The following is a 19761-nucleotide window of genomic DNA, read 5'->3' as shown; positions in this document are numbered from 1 at the left end:
AGTACAACAAATTGATAACAGTAGCAGGATACTCCATTTATACATAAACGGCTTTTTGACCAAAGTAGGGCTGCATGGAAAGTTATTTACGTAAATGAGGCTGTTTAGAAATTATTTACGCCTTTAGGGCTGTTTACAACGGTGTCGCTATGGGCCATAGCGACACCACTGCCACGTGGCATTTTTTAAACTCCAGAGAAGCCATGAGAGCCATATTGAGGAAGTTGGTCCAGCCTATAGCGACACTAGTAGCTACAATGAAGTCGCTGTAGCCCACAGCGACTCATATTCGAAATTTAAAAAAAACTTAAATCCAAAAAATATAATTTATTTAAAAAGAATTTATAAAATAGTTATTAAAATTTATATGATAATGTAAAAATAAAAAAATTACAAAAAAAATATACTACATAATTTAAAATATTAAAACGTAAAATACAGTTGGTGTCGCTATGGGCTATAGCGGCACTATGTCGCTATAGCCCATAGCGACACTATTATATATATATAAAAAAATATATTTATATTAAATAAAGAAAATAATAGAAAAATAAGTTTATAAAAAATAGTATAATTTATATGATAATATATAAATATAGAAATGTTTTTAAAAAAATAAGATAATAATTTAAAATAAAAAAAAATAAAATAAAAAAAAAAATAAAAACACTGGTGTCGCTATGGGCTATAGCGCCACTGTGTCGCTATAGCCCACAGCGACACTATTATATACAGAAAAAATAAATATATTTATATTAAAAAAAGAAAATAATGGAAAAATAAGTTTATAAAATAGTATAATTTATATGATAATATATAAATATAGAAATGTTTTAAAAAAAACAAGATAATAATTTAAAAAAAAAAAAAAAACAGTGGTGTCGCTATGGGCTATAGCGCCACTGTGTCGCTATAGCCCACAGCGACACTGATGGTGGTGGTTGAGGCCATTTATTACAGTGGCCACGTGTCAATTTACCGTCTGAGGAACCAATGGGTAATTAACACGTGGCCTGGCACAGTAAAAAAAAAAATTTCTTATATATATTAGGATTTACCCTGCTGGTCCCCCCCCCCTCCGCGTGAAGTTCTTCAGGTGCTGGTCCCCCCCTTCAAATTTTTTTTTTCTTTTTTTGTTGAATTTTGTTTAAATTTTTTTTTTAAATATTGTTTAACTTATATATATTATAATTAATATTTCAGGTTAAATTGTATTATTTGGATTTCTGCAGAGTTCCAGAAATATCAAGTATTTGAGGTATTTTTTATTTTATCAGTTTTGTAATTTAATTAAATATATTGATTTTTATAATTAATATAGTTTATTTAGTTATATTTGTCTGTAATTTATGTTTAATTTAAAAATAATGATATTTGTATTTATTTTATTTAGTTAAATTTCTATGTAATTTAATTTAAATTTTTTTATGAAATTATTGTGTGTAATTTGAGGTAGTTATATTTGTCTGTAATTGTTATTATTTTAAAAATAATATTTGAAATTTAAATTCAATTATTTTAATTCTGTTAAATTTATATTTATTTAGGAAAGAATTTAATTTAAATTTTTTGTTAAATTTGATTGTGAGTAATTTAATTAGTTATAATTCTGTGTAATTGTTTGTTATTTAAAAAATAATGATATTTAAAATATAAATTGATTTATTTTAATTCTGAATAATTTATATTTATTTAGAAAATAATTTAATTTAAATAATTTATTAAATTTAATTCTGTGTAATTTTATTTGTTATTTTTCTGGGTAGTTTATTTTAAAATTAAAAGATAATGATTTTTAAAATATAAATTGATTTATTTTAAATCTGTTTAAATAATATTTATTCAGAAAATAATTTAATTTAATTTGTTATTAAATTTAATTATGTGTAATTTGATTAGTTATAATTTTCTGTAATTTATTTATATTTTAAAAATCATTATATTTAAAATTTGATTTATTTATTTTAATTCTGTTGAATTGATATTTATTTAGAAAATATTTTAATTATATTTTTTTATTAAATATAATTCTGTGTAAATTTAATTAGTTATATTTCTGTGTAATTTATTTTAATTTTAAAAATAATGATATTTAAAATATAAATTAATTTATTTTAAATCTGTTTAAATAATATTTATTTAGAAAATAATTTAATTTAATTTGTTATTAAATTTAATTATGTGTAATTTGGTTTATTTGTATTTTATATAATGTATGAAATAATTAGTTGTTAAATTTTGTTATAGATGACATCATCTTCTACATCTATGCGTGTGAGTTGTGGACCCGTTGAGGATGATTTATTGTCATTGCAATCCATACATGTTTCACAACATGTTTGGAATAGAGAAGAAGATAGGAGATTATTAGCAAGACGTGCTGCTCCAACACGCAATGGAATTGACGGAATTCCACATCAAATAGTTCCGTTATTAGACCAGGCTGGATTTGGATGGATTGCTCGGTTGAGTTATATCAAAGTGAGCCCTGGTTTATTAACTGCTTTGGTAGAACGATGGAGACCAGAAACACACACATTTCACATGCCATTTGGAGAATGCACAGTTACTCTCCAAGATGTTGGTATGATTGTTGGTCTTCCAGTTGACGGTCAAGCACTGTTAAGTCGAGGCAGTGCTAATATATTTGAATCAGGTACTAAAATAACTATACTTTAAGTTTTTTTTTGTTATAGTAATTGTGTTTTATAATATTAAAAATTGGTAAATAATTTATTTTGTTTTATGCAGCTCGTGATTTTTTAGGTGTTATTCCACCTGAGTTAGAAATGAAAGGTCATAGGGTCAAGCTATCTTGGTTGGCTACATATTTTAATGAGATTGCAGATGATCTACAGGAGCTACATCAGTTGCTTCCTTATGCTCGAGCTTGGATACTACGGTTTATAGGAGGCGTTTTGTTTCCTGATAGATCTTCTAGCTATGTCTCATTGAGGTGGTTGGCGTTCTTAGGTGACTTTCAGACCATTAAGACGTATGCATGGGGTGCAACTGTGCTTGGATGTTTGTATCGCAATTTATGCACCTCTACTGATTACAAAACGCCAAATTGTGGTGGGTTTACACTTTTATTGCAGTTATGGGCATGGGAACGATTCCCAACCATTCTGTCTTCTCCATTCCCACCTATTCCTCCTGCTTGCCCTGTTGGTTTAAGGTATGATGAAATTCAAAATATTAACATTGTTAAAATTATTGAATAAATGTTACAGAAATTAATTGTTTACATTTTGATTTCAGGTGGTCCAACACAGCCACTAAAATAAGCATCAGCGATGATATTAAATTTTATCGCAAATTCTTTGATCGGTTGACCAGAAAATCTGTAAGTAAATAAAATTGAAGGGTTAACGGATTTCATTATGTAAGTTATTAGTATTTTAATATAAACTAATTACAATTTTTTATTTACAGATTATTTGGCAACCATATCCGCCTTTGGAACAGATGCCCGAGGACTGTACACACGGGATTCGTATTTGGGGTTCTGTAATCCCGTTACTTTCTCTGTGTATTTGTGAATGGCATCAGCCTGATAGGGTCATGAGGCAATTTGGTTACCAACAACCAGTTCCAAATCCTCCAATGACTCTTGCTCATGTGCATGCGTTGACCCTGCGGGGAAAGACTGATGACGACTGGACTACAATATTAAGTCCAGCACTTGAGCACTGGGCCAATCGATATGCATACCACTTTGCACCTACTTCTCCACAGGTTGGACTATTAGGTCCAAATTCTGAATACATGAGGTGGTATCGCAGAAAGGGGAAATTGTACATTGATCCTGATGAAGTTAAAGACTCGATTGTGGTATGTACATATTACAACTCATATTTTAATATAATATTTTATTAAATTATAAAGTGGTAAACTAATTTTTTTATGTCTTGTATATGTAGGGAGACGTAACTGAATGCTTGGCATACTTGACATCTCCTCATGGCAGCCCAGAGTTTTCTATGGAAGCAGTCACAGAGCAGACTAATCGATTATTATCGATATCTGATGACTATAGGGCTAGATTCGTTGAGCCAGCTGAGGAAGCACCCCTTCCCCCTGGTTCATATGACGTGGGGACTTTCAATGTTCCTGCACAGTCAAGGGAGGCTGGAGGGTTACCTAGACGAAGAACGCCAGTTGAGGCGATGGATCAGATGTACCCTACAGTGCCAGACAGAGCAGCAGGGTTATATTATATTCCTTCTCAGGAGCCCACTTATCCATCGCAGTCCCAATACACATATTGGTACACTCCACCTCGCCCTCCAGGTTTTGAGACATCAGTTCCGATGACTACTACACATATCTGTGAGTCACTTGGTTTAGACTCATCACCGGAACCAACTATGTCATCAGAAATGATGGATCATATTTTTGGACATTCCCCTTTAATGACTCCACAACCAAGTATGCCACAGGATGCCACACAATCGAGTCAGGAAGCACCTTTTCATATTCCGTATGATGATGATTATATCAGTCGTACTTATACATCAGGTCTACTCATATTTTATTATTTTGTTATTCTTTTCTTCTTATAATTATATCAATATTAATAATTTGTGTCAAATATGACGTTGCAGGTGTTGATTTGCGTCCACAATTTTCTGCGGAGGCTAGTCATCACCCATCACCGCCAGAACAAAGACGTGTTCGAAGAAATCCTCAAAGGGCTGCAAGGGAAAGACGACGACGGTGTATTCTAACTCCTGCTACTGATAGAGGGCATCATCATCAGGAAGATGAAGAAGACGATGATGAGTAGATTTTGTATAATTATCAATAGACAATAGTAATTACATTATGTTATACAATGACCATCATGAATACACATTACTAATTACAATATGTTTAACAAATTCTAAACATCTTCAAAACTTATCGACTGATTATTAGACTTAGATGGACAATTGCGCCTGTTGTGACCCTCTTGTTTGCATATGCTACATTTTGGTCGTCGTTGTGAGCTCTCAACCCAATCCATTTCGTTTCTAATTCTTGTGGATTTCGGTCTCCCTTTCCCGCGCACTGATGTTGGATCTGGGACAAGTATCCAATCCTCATTACTCGGAGGGATTAAGTCTTCATTTCCGATTGGTTCCCACGGACCAGAGTAGGCTTTTAAAACATAATCACTGGTATAAACAGGATCTATAAACTGGTAGTAATCAATGCTAACAACACCACATGCAGCTATAACATGAGAACAAGGATAATGAAATGCTGTAAACTTTCCGCATTGACAGTATCGTTCCTTTAAATTTACTACCCATTTCTTCCCTCCTGTTTGTGTTACTGGATCAAAGGCCTCTTCAACCTCAAATTTTGAAGATTAAATGTCGTATCTACAAACTTGGTGGGAACAAGCCTCTTCTTGATTTTTTTGCAAAGCTTCAACTAACTTTGAAACGAAGACCTTCCCAGATGAAACATCTGCTAAAGCACGACTACCACGAACACTAAAATACTCAGCGCACCTGGTATACGTCGACCGAACTAATGCAGTGATAGGGAGATTTCTACAATCCTTTAACACCTTGTTAACACATTCAGACAAATTTGTTGTCATATGACCATATCTTCGACCATCTGCATCATATGCCATGCTCCATTTGTCTTTAGATATCGCTCCTATCCACCTTTCAACATCAGGGTTAGATTGACAAAACTTTTCCAAATTGCGATCAAAAATGTGCTTACACGGTGTATACCCTGCATACCAATTAAAAATAACGCACTATAAATTTGTTTAAAATGGTTGAAAAATTTAAAATAACAATACGTACCTAACTTCACAAGCTTTTGTTTAAGTTTGACATCCTTGAATCGAGTATTAAAATTACTTGCAATGTGCCTAATGCAGTACTTGTGATATGCATTTGGCGGTCTCCAACCAATTGCTTCATTGTCAATGGCCGATTTAATGCTACGATGTCGATCAGATATTAAACATATCCCTTCTTTGTTTGTAACATGTAACCGCAAATGAGACAAGAACCACGACCACGCAAGTAATGTTTCTCCTTCAACCACAGCAAATGCAAGAGGAAGAACGTTGTTATTACCATCTTGTGTTGTAGCAATCAACAATGTACCTCGATACTTGCCATACAGATGAGTGCCATCAATTTGTATCAACGGTTTACAAAAATTAAAGGCATCACAACACGGCTTGAATGTCCAAAATAATCTGTGAAATTGACGGTAACCACGATGACAACGATTACCAACAAAAAACTCATCATGACACAGATCATAAAATGACCCTGGAGCAATTTCTTTCATGTATTGCAGCCATCGAGGTAAATAAGCATACGATTCTTCCCAATCTCCAAAAACGTTAACAATTGCTTTTTGTTTCGCCATCCAAGCCTTTCTATAAGATATTTTGAACCCAGTTTGAGATGTTATTCTCTCTTGAATAAGGCTAATCTTTATTGATGGATCTTGGTTAACCATTCCTACATATTAAATATTAGTAAACACTAACATATTAAATATTAGTAAACACAAACATAAATTATTATTAATATAAACTATAAACTTTGCAGAACTTACCTTGTATAAATGTTGCAATTAACTCAGAATCTAACTTAGCATGATCTTGCGACAAAGACATGTTCAAACACGTATGACGTCCACCCCACTGAGTCACTTTCCAGTTATCAGATCTCTTTGACTCAATGGCTCTCATGTACCATCCACATCCATCATGTACATTTGGACATCTAACAACCCATTTAGTCTTTTTCGACTCAACCACATAAAAACTTTGATGCATTCTCATTGCATTTTGCTTGATTGCATTTTTAACTGCATCTTTATTTTCAAACTCCAACCCCACATATAAATCTTGCCCAATTGACCAAGTACTACCGACATCCATCCCTGGAATATCTTCTTCATCGGGATGATTCCAATTTATGTTACTGTAGTGGGGTAAATTACCCCAAAATTGACTTCCACCTATTTTAATAATAATGAATTTAGTAAGTTCAATAAAATAAAATTCAACAATTTACTTTAAACAAATAACAAATTATTGACAAATTTATTTTTCAAATGATACCTTCAGTAGATGGATACATTGAAATTGGTTCAACCATTGGACTATTAACAAGAACATCCGGCTGCACCTCATCATCAGATGGTTCACAATTATCAATTTCATCTTCATTGGATTCATCAATGCTTTCATATGATGATGAAACATGATAGTCTTCATCTTCTTCGTCATCTTCATCTTCATCTCTTGTGATCAAAGGTGATCGTTCAATTGACAAATTTTCTAATGAAAAAGTAGAAGATTCTTGCATACCTATTTCAGCATATAATTCCATTATTGGCATCACATTCTGGCTTTGAAATGCTTCTATCATGCATTGTACATCATCATCGTCACTCAATTCCAATGAAGAATATATGTTGTTATCACCTTGTGAAACTAAAAATCTGTAGCTTACAGATAATATCACTTGATTTGAGTTAAGACTAAATTTGTTATGAATCCTTCTCTTTAATATATCCAAAGTGATACCTCGTTTAATATACATTCCTTTTCTTGGTCCATCAAATGTTACACCCTCAGCACCTTCATACATCTTTCCAGTATAAATATAAACAATCATTTGATCCATAATATCTACAACAAAAAAAATTAATTAGTGCAAATATCTATAATTTATATTTAAACAAAAATAAAATTATACTCACCGAATCAGAAAGAAACGTAACTGGCTCAGAGTCTTAAATCAGACCAAAACGTAATTGATAAATATATATATGACTTCAACTGTGAAAAGAACGTAGCTGGGTGGGGGTATATATACTGATAATGTCGCTATGGCCCATAGCGACACTGTGTCGCTATGGCCCATAGCGACACCATAAAAAAAATTAAAGGAAAAAATATACATAGAAAAATAAAGAAATTACACAAAAATTAATTTTACAATTACAAATTATTATTCAACTGCTAATATAAAATAAACAAATTGTAAAATAAAATAAGTAAATAATTTAAAAAAAAAAACAAATTAAATGGTGTCGCTGTGGCCTATAGCGACACAGTGTCGCTATAGGCCATAGCGCCACTTAAAAAAACATTAAATAATAAAGGAAAAAAATATATATACACAAACCTAATTACAGAAAAATTAAGTTTACAATTACAATATTATTTAACTGCTAATATAAAATAAACAAATGGTAAAATAAAATAAGTAAATAATTTAAAAAAAAAAACAGATTAAATGGTGTCGCTGTGGCCTATAGCGACACTGTGTCGCTATAGGCCATAGCGCCACTTAAAAAAACATTAAATAATAAAGGAAAAAAATATATATACACAAACCTAATTACAGAAAAATTAAGTTTACAATTACAATATTATTAACTGCTAATATAAAATAAACAAATGGTAAAATAAAATAAGTAAATAATTTAAAAAAAAAAAACAGATTAAATGGTGTCGCTGTGACCTATAGCGACACAGTGTCGCTATAGGCCATAGCGCCACTTAAAAAAATAAATAAATGCATTATTTAATTTGTCATAAAATAATAAATGAAAAAAATATATATACATAAAACTAATAAGAGAAAAATTAACTTTATAATTACAAATTAACATTTTTAACTGGTATTATAAAATTAATTTTAAAATAAAAGAAAATAATAACTAAAAAAAAAAAATTAGTAGTGTCGCTATAGCCTATAGCGACTCGGTGTCGCTATAGGCCATAGCGCCACTTGTAAAATAATTATATATATTTTTTATGATTACGTTTTTAAATAAATATTTTTTATTTTTATAAATATATAAGTTCACTTCATTATTTTTAAATTTAGAAATTATTTTACTTTTTTTTGTTTTTTTTCTTAAATGGTGTCGCTATGGGCTACACCATTTTTAATGGCGCACAAATTGTGTCGCCTCAGCCCATAGCGACACTATTTTGGCTCATTCGAGCCCACCCCACACCAAAAAAAAAAAAACCACGTGGCACTGGTGTCGCTATGGCCCATAGCGACACCGTTGTAAACAGCCCTAAAGGCGTAAATAGTTTTCAAACAGCACTATTTACGTAAATAACTTCCATGTCATTTGTTGCAACCTACCTCAATCAGATATTAAAGCAGGTTGTTCAAGTTTCACCAACTACCATGTCATTTGTTGCTCCTTGCATATTCAACCTAAATGAGTGAATCAAGTTATGAATATTGCCTACGCCGGCCATACTCAAGAAGGCTATAGTAAGTGCGATCCCAGACCCCAATAAACAGGGACCTCGGTGTCTGGACTGAAAGATATGCCTGATATCTCCCCAAAGAAATCAATTTCTTGTTCCTTCTCATACCCACTTTTTACATCATAGACATGTACAAAATCTGCAGGCTCTGCCACAGCCATATACTGGCCATCCGAACTATACCTTATTGAACGGATAGCTGCAAGGTTGCTCTTCAGCACAGCTACTGACTTGGATAAATTCCGAAGGTCCCAAATCCGGCAGGTCTTGTCCTGGTTTCCAGTGGAAAAGGTCACGCCATCAGGATGCCATGATGATGCAAATGAATAATCAAAATGCCCGGATAAGGGAACAATCGTCTGCAAAACAAAAAACATCTTATTAGCAAAATTTTCTGTTATAAGCTCTATTGGGATCCAACTGAATAAAGATTGATTGGTTGTTGGACATAATGGGACAGCAGTATCCATTACCTTTCCATTTTGGGAGTCCACCAACATACCTTCAGGATTGTCTCCAACAATTAGAAGTAGTTTACCATCTGGGCTGAGAGAAGTATGCTGAGGTAAACGGAGTCAAGGGGGAAATATTAGAAAGAAAAGGAAAGATAGAAAAACAATAACACCTATGATCCAACAGAAAGATTATCCAGATTACTACTAGCTTGTTAAATGACCATATTCCAAAGGCAGAGTTGTTGACATTCCCATTCTTCTGTTATTTCTCAAAAGATGTTTTAAAATGGTAGTTAGAGAGGAGTGAGAATGGACAACAGAGATTGCCAATTGCCTCATTCATATTGTAGATGTGTGAGCAACTTGTCCTATTGAAAAAACTTGCCCCTTAATGGAAGATAATGTAGTCAGATGAAAAAAATATTCTAACAAAATTATCAAAGGAACAAAACTAAAGTATCCATTTATCAGTCTTGTGAGGGAAGAGGGGAAATAAAGAAGAGAAAATCTTAAGGACTCACATTCACTGGCCAAGGAAAACGAAATTGCTTAGAAAGCTGAAATTTCTCCATATCAAAGTCTCTGACTCCAGAATCATTATTTGAGGCTGTGAAATGAACTGCACCACTAAAAATCAGAAAACAAGTACATTAAACTAGGCACTTATATCCAAAAATCAAAAGACAACCCCCAGGAGAAGGAAAACTATATACCTGGGAGAAGCATAAATATCAATGGCATTGGTGATAGCATTATCATCATAAGTTGTTCTTGTGCAAAAGCTAACACCAGGTCGATCTAGGTGCTGCATTCCAGTAACAAAGAAGGTGATAAAATCTTGATATCTGTTGATGGTTCTAAAACCATGAACAATTCCTATGAGGGACAAGTTAGCAGCATCTAGCAGAGTATCTATAAAACCAAAGCATGTACAATCCAATCGCAATAATCTATGAATATAAGCATTTGTAAATGCCTAATGAAAAATAACATGAATGAAAAGATAATGCAACCAATGCTTGTGAAGAGAAGCTGAAAAATAAGACTAGGAAGAATAACGAAGGAAGGGTTACCTGGCACAGAATGCAAAGGAAGAACTCTCTAAGAGAGAAAATACTCAATTGAGTAATAGAAATGATATTGATTGATCAGTGCCTTGAGAGCTTACATTGATAGCTATTTATAGGAATCAGAAACAAAGAAAATACAAATCATAGAAGCTGGCAATTTAGAAAAACAGAGGGGGTGGTGGTTGCTTTGTGGAAAAAGAAATTCGGTGGTTGTCATTGTTGACAATGGTGACTGGCATGTGCTGGCATGTGGCTCATGTGCTGGCATGTGGCTGGCATAGCTTTCCAGATCATTCTCCCGGGGTTGGAAAAGACTCGTCCTCGAGTCTAAGCGTCTTCCTCATCGAAGTAGGGTGAAAGGTCTGCGACATTAAATGTAGCAGAAACACCGTAAGAACCTGGTAGCTCGATCTTGTAGGCATTGTCATTAATCTTCTGGACTACGCGGAATGGACCATCAGCTCGTGGCGACAGCTTGGCATTGGACTGTTTTGGAAACCTTTCTTTCCGCAAATGAATCCACACTAGATCGCCTTCCTTGAATACCTGTTGCTTCCGGTGCTTGTCTCGTTGAGCTTTGTACTTTGCATTTTGCTTTTCAATCCTAATTCTGGCTTGCTCATGAAGCTGTTTAATTTCTTTAGCTCTCTGGTCAGCATCAGCGCTGAATTGACTCTTGTCTGAAGACGGAACCAAGTCTAAAGGGGTAAGAGGTCGTGCACCGTAGACGATTTCAAAAGGACATTTACCAGTAGCTTGATTAGTGGAATTGTTGTAGGCAAATTCCACTTGAGCTAGAATCTGATCCCAATGGCGAAGATTTTTACCTACAAAGCTGCGTAGTAAGTTACCTAGTAGCCTGTTGATAGCCTCTGTTTGACCATCTGTCTGTGGATGGCTAGCACTACTGAACTGCAACTTCGTACCCATCTTTTTCCATAGAGTTCTCCAAAAGTGACTCAGAAATTTAACATCTCTATCTGAAGTGATGGTTTTAGGAATTCCGTGTAGGCGAACAACTTCCCTGAAATATAAATCAGCAATATTAACGGCATCGTTAGTCTTTTGGCATGGAACGAAATGTGCCATCTTCGAAAATCTGTCCACAACCACCATAACAGAATCTTTTTGTCTTTGGGTTCGTGGAAGTCCTAGGACAAAATCCATGCTGATGTCTTCCCAGGGTGCAGCTGGTACCGGTAATGGTAAGTAAAGGCCAGTGTTTTGGCTTTTGGATTTAGCTAGGTGACAGATTCTGCAACGTTGAATGTGGCGAATGACATCTCTCTCCAGCTTAGGCCAGTGAAAATTCTCCTTGATGATAGATACAGTCTTATCTCTACCAAAATGTCCTGATAATCCTCCATCGTGTGCTTCCCAGATAATGGCTTCTCTTAAAGAGCAACGAGGAATGCATAAAACGTTGTCTTTAAATAGAAAACCTTCATGACGATGGTAATGTTGGAATGGCTGATCTTCGGTAGACTTCCAAACAATGTTGAAATCTGGATCGTCTTGGTATAATTCCTTGACGGTCTCGAAGCCAATGACTTTTGTTTGCAGAGTAGTGAGCAAGAAATGACGTCGGCTTAGGGCATCAGCAACAGAGTTCTGCTTTCCTGACTTGTGTTTGATCAGGAATGGATAGGCTTGAAGGAACTCAACCCATGAAGCATGCCTGCGGTTGATCTTTTGTTGTGAACTCAAATGCTTGAGAGCCTCGTGATCAGAGTAAAGAATGAATTCTTTGGGAAGCAGGTAATGACTCCAGTGCTGAAGTGCTCGTACAATGGCATAGAACTCCTTGTCGTAGGTCGAGTACTTTAGCTTTGCATCATTTAGCTTTTCACTGAAGAAAGCTATTGGTTGGCCTTCCTGGCTAAGAACTGCACCAACACCAATGTTAGAAGCATCACAATTTACTTCAAACACTTGATCAAAATTAGGAAGGGCCAATACTGGAGCATTGGTCAGGTGGTGCTTTAATTCATTGAAGCTTTCCTGAGCTTGTTCTGACCATTGGAATTTATCACCTTTGATACAGTTGGTGAGTGGAGCTGCAATTGTGCTGAAGTTCTTGATGAACCTGCGATAAAAAGAAGCCAATCCATGAAAACTTCGGACATCGTGAATGGATTGAGGAATTGGCCAACTGTTAATCGCCTCGACTTTGCTGGGGTCCACCTTGATACCGTCACTAGAAACAATATAACCAAGGAATATAATTTCATTGGTTAAAAATGAGCATTTCTCAAGGTTGGCATAGAGTTTCTGCTCCCGTAGAACTTCTAACACCTTCTGTAAGTGCTTCAAGTGCTCCTCCTTGCTTTTGCTATAAATCAGGATATCGTCGAAGTAAACGACTAAAAATTTTCCATTGAAAGGCCTTAGTACCTGATTCATCAGTCGCATGAAAGTACTGGGAGCATTGGACAATCCAAACGGCATGACTGTCCATTCGTATAGACCATCTCGGGTTTTGAAAGCAGTCTTCCATTCGTCACCTGGTCTAATTCTGATTTGATTGTAGCCACTGCGAAGATCAATCTTTGAAAAGATAGTGGCGCCATGAAGTTGATCCAACATGTCATCGAGCCGTGGTATTGGAAAGCGATATTTGATGGTGATCTTGTTCACAGCTCTACTGTCCATGCACATCCTCCAAGTTCCACCTTTCTTTGGAACTAGAATAACAGGGACAGCACAAGGACTGACACTCTCTTGAATCAAACCATTTTTCAATAATCCTTCAACCTGCTTTTGTACCTCTGCATGTTCCTGAGGGCTCATTCTGTATGCAGGCTTGTTAGGGATCACGGCTCCTGGTACAAAGTCTATGGCGTGTTGTATGTCACGCATAGGCGGTAGTCCTGGAGGAATTTCTTTGGGAACAACATCTGGAAATTTTGATAAGAGTTGAACAATCTCTGCAGAAGGTTTAGTTCCACAATTCTGTTCAAGTACTAATATAAATTCCAGATTACATACCTCATCTTTAGGCACCTTGGTGACTAAAGAAACTAAGGGAACTGTTTTCTTTTTATCCTGACTGGTTTCTTCGGGAGGCAGTGGAGCTAATTTGATCTTTTCTCCATCCTTGGTGAAGGAATATGTGTTGGCGTAGCCATCAAATTGAGCTCGTCTATCATATTGCCATGGCCTTCCTAAGAGGAGGTGACAAGCATCCATGGGGATGACGTCACACCAAACTTTGTCTTTGTATTTTGAACCAATGGAAAATGAAACAAGACATTGTTTGGAAACCTTGACTTCGCTTCCCTTATTGAGCCATTGAAGTTTATATGGGTGTGGATGGACTTGAGTTGGCAGCTTGAGTTTCTCCACCATGTAGTTGGATACTACATTTTCACAACTTCCACTGTCTATGATGACGTCACAGATTTTACCATTACTGGTGCAGCGAGTGTGGAAGATGTTGTGCCTGAGCCAGTGATCGTCTTTTGTTGGCGCTGTGTGCAGACTTCGCCTTACCACTAATAGCTCTCCATGATCGGCAGGCGTACAGTCTTCGTCATACACAGGTTCAATGTCTGCTTCTGATTCTTCCTCTGATAATTCATGTGGTTCTTCTTCAATGATGGTGAAAGCCTTTCGATTGGGACAGTCGGAAGAAATATGTCCAAAGCCTTGACATTTGAAACATTTTATAGTTGATTTGGATTGTGGGGCAGGTTTGGAGTTGTTGTTTTTGGTATTTTGGGCTGGTAGTTTGGAGGTGTTGGACCGGGTGTTTTGGGCTTTACTGTTATAAAAAGGATTTTTGGATGAGGATGGTTGATAAGGGTTTTTAGAGTAGGAAGGGCGGAATGGGTATTTGGATGTGGAGGGTTGGTCTCGAAGAGTGGTGGAGAGTTGTTTTTCAATTTTGATGGCAAGTTGTACTACATCATCTAAGTCCTGGTACTGTTGTAATTGGACTTGGTTGGCTATTTCAATGTTTAGTCCACCAATAAAACGAACTATTTTTTGTTCCTCGTCATCTTTAAGGTCACATTTCATTACTAACAACTCAAATTCCTGGGAATATTTTTCTACTGTGCGTGACTGTTGAGACAGTTTGTGAAGCATCATATAGTTTTCTTGCTTATAGTGGAAAGGTAAGAACTTACTTGTGAGTTTCTTCTTCATCTTCTCCCAAGATTTGATCTTTTCCTTCCCTGCTCTTTCACGCTTCTTGTTGAGATTCTCCCACCAGATGGATGCATGCTTCTTCAATCGGATAGCCACCATTTTGACCTTGAGTTTATCTTGAACATCATGCAGGTCAAAAATTCTTTCCACCGTTCGGAGCCAATCCATAAATTCGTCAGGTTGTAATCTCCCTTCGAATTCAGGTATATCTACCTTGAAATTATGAAAACGATTGGTTTGTTGTGTCCTTGACACTTGGTGACTTCTAGAGGAATAAGAAGATGAGGAATCACTGTTGTCTGACTCATGATTTGGTTTATTCCTCAGCTGTTCAAGTTCAACTCGTTGACTTGCAACTGTTTCTTGAAGCTCTCGCAGTTGCCTTTTCATTTCCTCAAATTCGATATCTCGAATGGTCACATCGTTTTGCTTTCCACGAACCATGGTGAAGGTGGATAGGAATAAAGGGGTAATTTAAGAGGTTAAAGGGGTAATATGGGAATTTAGGTTAGGGTAAAATGGTTTTTGTAGAAAAGGGCAATTTTGGAATTTTGAAAATATAAGGGCTAAATTGTAATTTTAGAAAGTTTAGGGGCAAAAATATAAATTCAGAAAGTACAGGGGTAAAAGTGAAATTTCAAAACTTACAGGGGCTTTTTTGCAAATTATGAAACTTTGGTCAAAGTCAACACTGAAGACACGTGGCAGAATATGGTTGGTCAGAGGTGGCAAATGAGGGTTCTCAGTCAACGTTGACCACTTATACGTGGCGTCTCCTGAGTGGCTGATTAAAGATGACGTGGCGCTTATGTGGCGATGACGTCAGCTTGTCTTCAACCTCCAGAAATTCCGGTGACCGTCAAATTTTCCGGCGAACTTTTCCGACGAATTTTCCGGTGACTTTCCGGGTGGTTTCCGGCGATACAAACTATCGTTCCCAAGGTTTTGGGACCTTCCGGACGCTTCTACGGGGTCGGTTTTTCGAGAAAAGGCCTCTAAGGGTGGGTTTTCGGGGCTGGCCGAATTTCCAATGGATTTTCCGGCGACCGGAAAGTTCCAAATCTCTTTTCTAATAAACCCAAAGGCGTAGGAAGCTTCGGAACCTTGCTCTGGTACCAAAAATGGCACAGAATGCAAAGGAAGAACTCTCTAAGAGAGAAAATACTCAATTGAGTAATAGAAATGATATTGATTGATCAGTGCCTTGAGAGCTTACATTGATAGCTATTTATAGGAATCAGAAACAAAGAAAATACAAATCATAGAAGCTGGCAATTTAGAAAAACAGAGGGGGTGGTGGTTGCTTTGTGGAAAAAGAAATTCGGTGGTTGTCATTGTTGACAATGGTGACTGGCATGTGCTGGCATGTGGCTCATGTGCTGGCATGTGGCTGGCATAGCTTTCCAGATCATTACCAAAACTAAGGTACTTCACCCATATTAAATTAAACATGAAATAACAAGTTTGATGACATCAAAACCTGGAAGAGGTTGCTCAACTCATAGATCCTATAATTTAACTCATGATGCTAATAACAATGGTTTTGATACCATAATAATAACAACAAACCGACGCAACCCACACCCAAAAGCTAACTCAAGGGAAGAGAATTGACCAAATCTTATAAGGAGTATTCTAATCATATATCTAAATTGTGGAACATCTTAACATGTTTCATGTTTCATAAACGGCCAGAGGTTCAGGAACACAATTTAAACTTACAACTGTATCTAATACGGATTACAAAAGTAAACATCCCTAAAAACACAAGCAAATTGTCAAAATACCTTACAAATAAGTTCACCCTGAAATAGTGAAATCCTCCTGCAACTAGAAGCTTCTCTTTCACGGCAAGTGTAGTGACTTGAGTGTGAGTAAATCCTTCTAATAGACTTTCAGGATGTTTCTGACAATAAAAAGTGATAACTTGGAAGATTAAGACCATGACTGATCAATTTCATCATAAATGTATGCTATGAACAATCAGAAATCTATGGTATTCATTTAAACAAACATTATCATAAAGGATATCCACCTCTGATGGTGCAACGTGTCCTGAAACATTGAGTACTTCTGAACTTTTGCAAGTCAAAGAGGAATAATGCATTATTGAAAACTGTGACAAAAGGTATACATCATGCTTTGATGTAGCCCATACCAAATTCCTCAACTGCGCAACCATTTAAAGAAGAAATAATGTCAGTCAGCCACCCACAACAGCAAGATCATATCTCCTCAAAAGCCTACACCAGGACCAATACTGCTTGAGATTTGCATACTAAGACAAACTGTGCAGCAGCTACATATCAGAAGTGTAGACTATCTGGATTTTATTTTATTTTTTTAATTTTGAATCTGTTCAAAGATTTTAAGAAATTTGGCTATCTACTTCAACATAAGGCTAAAAATCCAGAATAAATTAAAAAAAATTAAAATATTTTTGAAATAAATTATTTTAAAAATAATTTACCAAAATAAATTATTTTTGCCACATGTACACTTAGAAAGCGTCATAGGCTTTGACGTCTTTCATGTATGGTAAACAAATCGAAGAAAACGTCACAAAACTTGAGGTTTTATGCATGCAAATTTTTATGAAGAAAACATCACGAATTTTGACGTTTTATGCATGCAACTTTTATATGAAGAAGACGTCGACATATGTGACGTTTTAATGCATCCACACCACCTAACCACAAGCGATCCTACGAGGCCATATGGACTTTACCAGCGATCCATGGCCTTCCATTAGCCCAATGGAAAATGAAGAAATTGGTGTAGAAGCAGGTCCACAATAGTTGCTAGTGAATGAGGGTATTCCTTGGTTGTAATTGTAATTGTAATTATTTAATTAAGTAGAAGCAAGCCGTGATCAAGGCAAAAACACAAAGCTAGCCAGGGCAGTAGCACCCTCATAGTTTCCTTTAGGTGCTTCTGAAGCATGTTCTATATATATGTAGCTTTGTTTTTTTTTTCACTTTGAATGCAGATACAGATATGTATATATGTGCATTCGTTTGTAGTGATAAGATTAGAAGATTATATATCAGTCACCTACAAAACGTCACAATAGGAGACATTTTCTGTGTCTCCTAAAATGGGTCTAAAACGTCAATTGTGTTAACGTGTTCCATTCACTCTTCCGTTGAGCAAAGCTGATCCAAAAATGTCATCTGTGTTGACATGTTCCGTTCACTCTACATTGCATGAAAAGGCCAACACCATGTGCACAAAACGTCACTTACATCGATGCCTTCTTTACATGCATGCAACACGTCGAACTCTTTGACGTTTCTTGAGTGTCTACGTATTCATTTTGGTAAATTGTTTTTTATTTAATTTATTTCATAAATTTTTAAATTTTTTTAATTTATTTTGGTCAAAATGCCTCAACATAACATAAGGTCCATTAAGCACCAAAAATTGGTAGTGACAGTACTAATAAGCCCATGTTTTATTCTCATTTCAAAATCAGCAGGCTTTTATTAAGGGGGAGAGTTGTATAAAATAGAGCCCTTTTTCAAGATTTAAAGCATGATTGAATCATGAGTAAAGGCTTACCTGAAAATGAAGAATTGTTGACTTTATTGATTTTGAACTTTTTCTGAAGTCATAAAATGAACATCCTTTTTTGGTATTCTTACAATCCTGTATGTTATAGATAACAATTGACAGGTCAACATGGTGTTATTCTGTCATGCTTCTGAAAAATAACATGACTGAAAAAAGTTCTATAAAATATCAAAGAGTCTTGACACATGTTGATTGTTACCTTCCCTGCCTTGTCCCCTGAACCAGGGATATGTTCATAATTTCTGTATTGCTCAAGCCTAGTTTTCCGATATCTTTCTCTAGTGATGCCAAGCCTATTCCAAGGAATTCCCTGGATGTCTTGTCCTCTTCTAGCCTCAGCAGCTGTAACTACCTTACCACTGTGTACCAACACTACAATATTAGTCCTAGAAATCTAAAGATAACCTTATACATAGTTGACATTTGCTTGATGAATCATTCAAGTATGAGGAATGTAATTTGACACCACCACTAATTGCTAATGATTAACCACAATATGAAACATATTCATCAACATCATATTCATAAAACAGCACAAACTGAAAACTGCAAAACAGCACTTTACAAACCGAGTTATCACATTCATCTGTGTCAGACTCTACACCACCCCGTTCTCTATTAATAGATTCATCGTCCATGCCATCTTCTACATCTTCCATTTCACATTCATCCGCCATATATTCAGTATCACCCCCTTGGTGATTGGACACGTTCTGCCCAACTAATTAGAGCCTATAATAACAAGAATGGGAAAAAAGATAGAAAATCAGCGGCAAACACTAGTCCAGCGTGAGCAACAATTGGGTCCAAAAGTTTAAATGTTTAAGTAAAAAATAAATAAACAACTTCCAGAGTTAAATTATCACCCAACAAGGACCTCTGCGTTGAGTAATGATGGAAAACAAGCATCAAATATTATTCAATTTTATACTTAATTATGTTTCAATAATTGGAAACGCATATAAGTATAACCATGATTGGCATGTGCTACAACTAGCTATTTCTATGAACCTATTAAAGGTGATTAGCGTGGGGTAAAGTAATTGGATCGCGAGAAAGCATGGAGAAGAGAGAAATGTCGAAAATGATGGTGTGCCATTGTTTTATTTTAAGATACACCCAAAATAGAAAGAGAGTGGAGCCATTAAATTATTCCACGAATAATTTTTTTTTAAAATTGAGTTTTAATATTTTAATATTAAATTTTATTAATTCAATTGTTGAAGTAAAAATTTTT

At 35.5% G+C, this 19761-nt stretch overlaps 2 protein-coding genes and 1 pseudogene across 6 annotated transcripts; 1 reads left to right on the top strand and 2 right to left on the bottom strand.

Moving 5' to 3' along the window:
* The first annotated feature begins 1116 nt into the window (after positions 1 to 1116).
* LOC145952659 (serine/threonine-protein phosphatase 7 long form homolog) lies at positions 1117 to 4789 on the top strand. The gene is made up of 6 exons (XM_083065515.1): positions 1117 to 1258; positions 2248 to 3178; positions 3262 to 3346; positions 3436 to 3834; positions 3924 to 4521; positions 4608 to 4789. Exons 2-6 carry the CDS (start codon positions 2790 to 2792, stop codon positions 4787 to 4789), a joined length of 1653 nt encoding a protein of 550 aa, XP_082921641.1. The 5' UTR covers positions 1117 to 1258; positions 2248 to 2789.
* LOC145952658 (uncharacterized) lies at positions 4787 to 9285 on the bottom strand. Of its 4 annotated transcripts, XM_083065512.1 has the most exons (6): positions 9144 to 9285; positions 7562 to 7666; positions 7094 to 7342; positions 6583 to 6990; positions 5811 to 6485; positions 4787 to 5736 (listed from the first exon to the last, which is right to left on the bottom strand). In XM_083065512.1, exons 2-6 carry the CDS (start codon positions 7659 to 7661, stop codon positions 5357 to 5359), a joined length of 1812 nt encoding a protein of 603 aa, XP_082921638.1. In that variant the 5' UTR covers positions 7662 to 7666; positions 9144 to 9285; the 3' UTR covers positions 4787 to 5356. The 4 variants fall into 4 exon arrangements, with proteins under 4 accessions (XP_082921638.1, XP_082921637.1, XP_082921640.1 ...); XM_083065511.1 differs by having other exon boundaries at positions 7094 to 7666; XM_083065514.1 differs by lacking the exons at positions 7562 to 7666; positions 9144 to 9285 and adding an exon at positions 7343 to 7457 and having other exon boundaries at positions 7094 to 7275.
* Positions 9086 to 19519, bottom strand: LOC109805730 (putative WD repeat-containing protein C2A9.03; annotated as a pseudogene). The gene is made up of 10 exons (XR_014430164.1): positions 19391 to 19519; positions 19094 to 19256; positions 18724 to 18883; positions 18513 to 18599; positions 16987 to 17121; positions 16739 to 16857; positions 10443 to 10534; positions 10251 to 10356; positions 9748 to 9834; positions 9086 to 9633 (listed from the first exon to the last, which is right to left on the bottom strand). The product of XR_014430164.1 is annotated as a putative WD repeat-containing protein C2A9.03 (transcript).
* Between the last annotated feature and the right edge of the window lie 242 nt (positions 19520 to 19761).

Source organism: Cajanus cajan, chromosome 10 (assembly GCF_000230855.2).
Source record: "Cajanus cajan strain Asha chromosome 10, NIPB_CcT2T_4, whole genome shotgun sequence".
Taxonomy (NCBI): Eukaryota; Viridiplantae; Streptophyta; class Magnoliopsida; order Fabales; family Fabaceae; genus Cajanus; species Cajanus cajan.
This window is presented reverse-complemented; position numbering and strand designations above follow the sequence as displayed.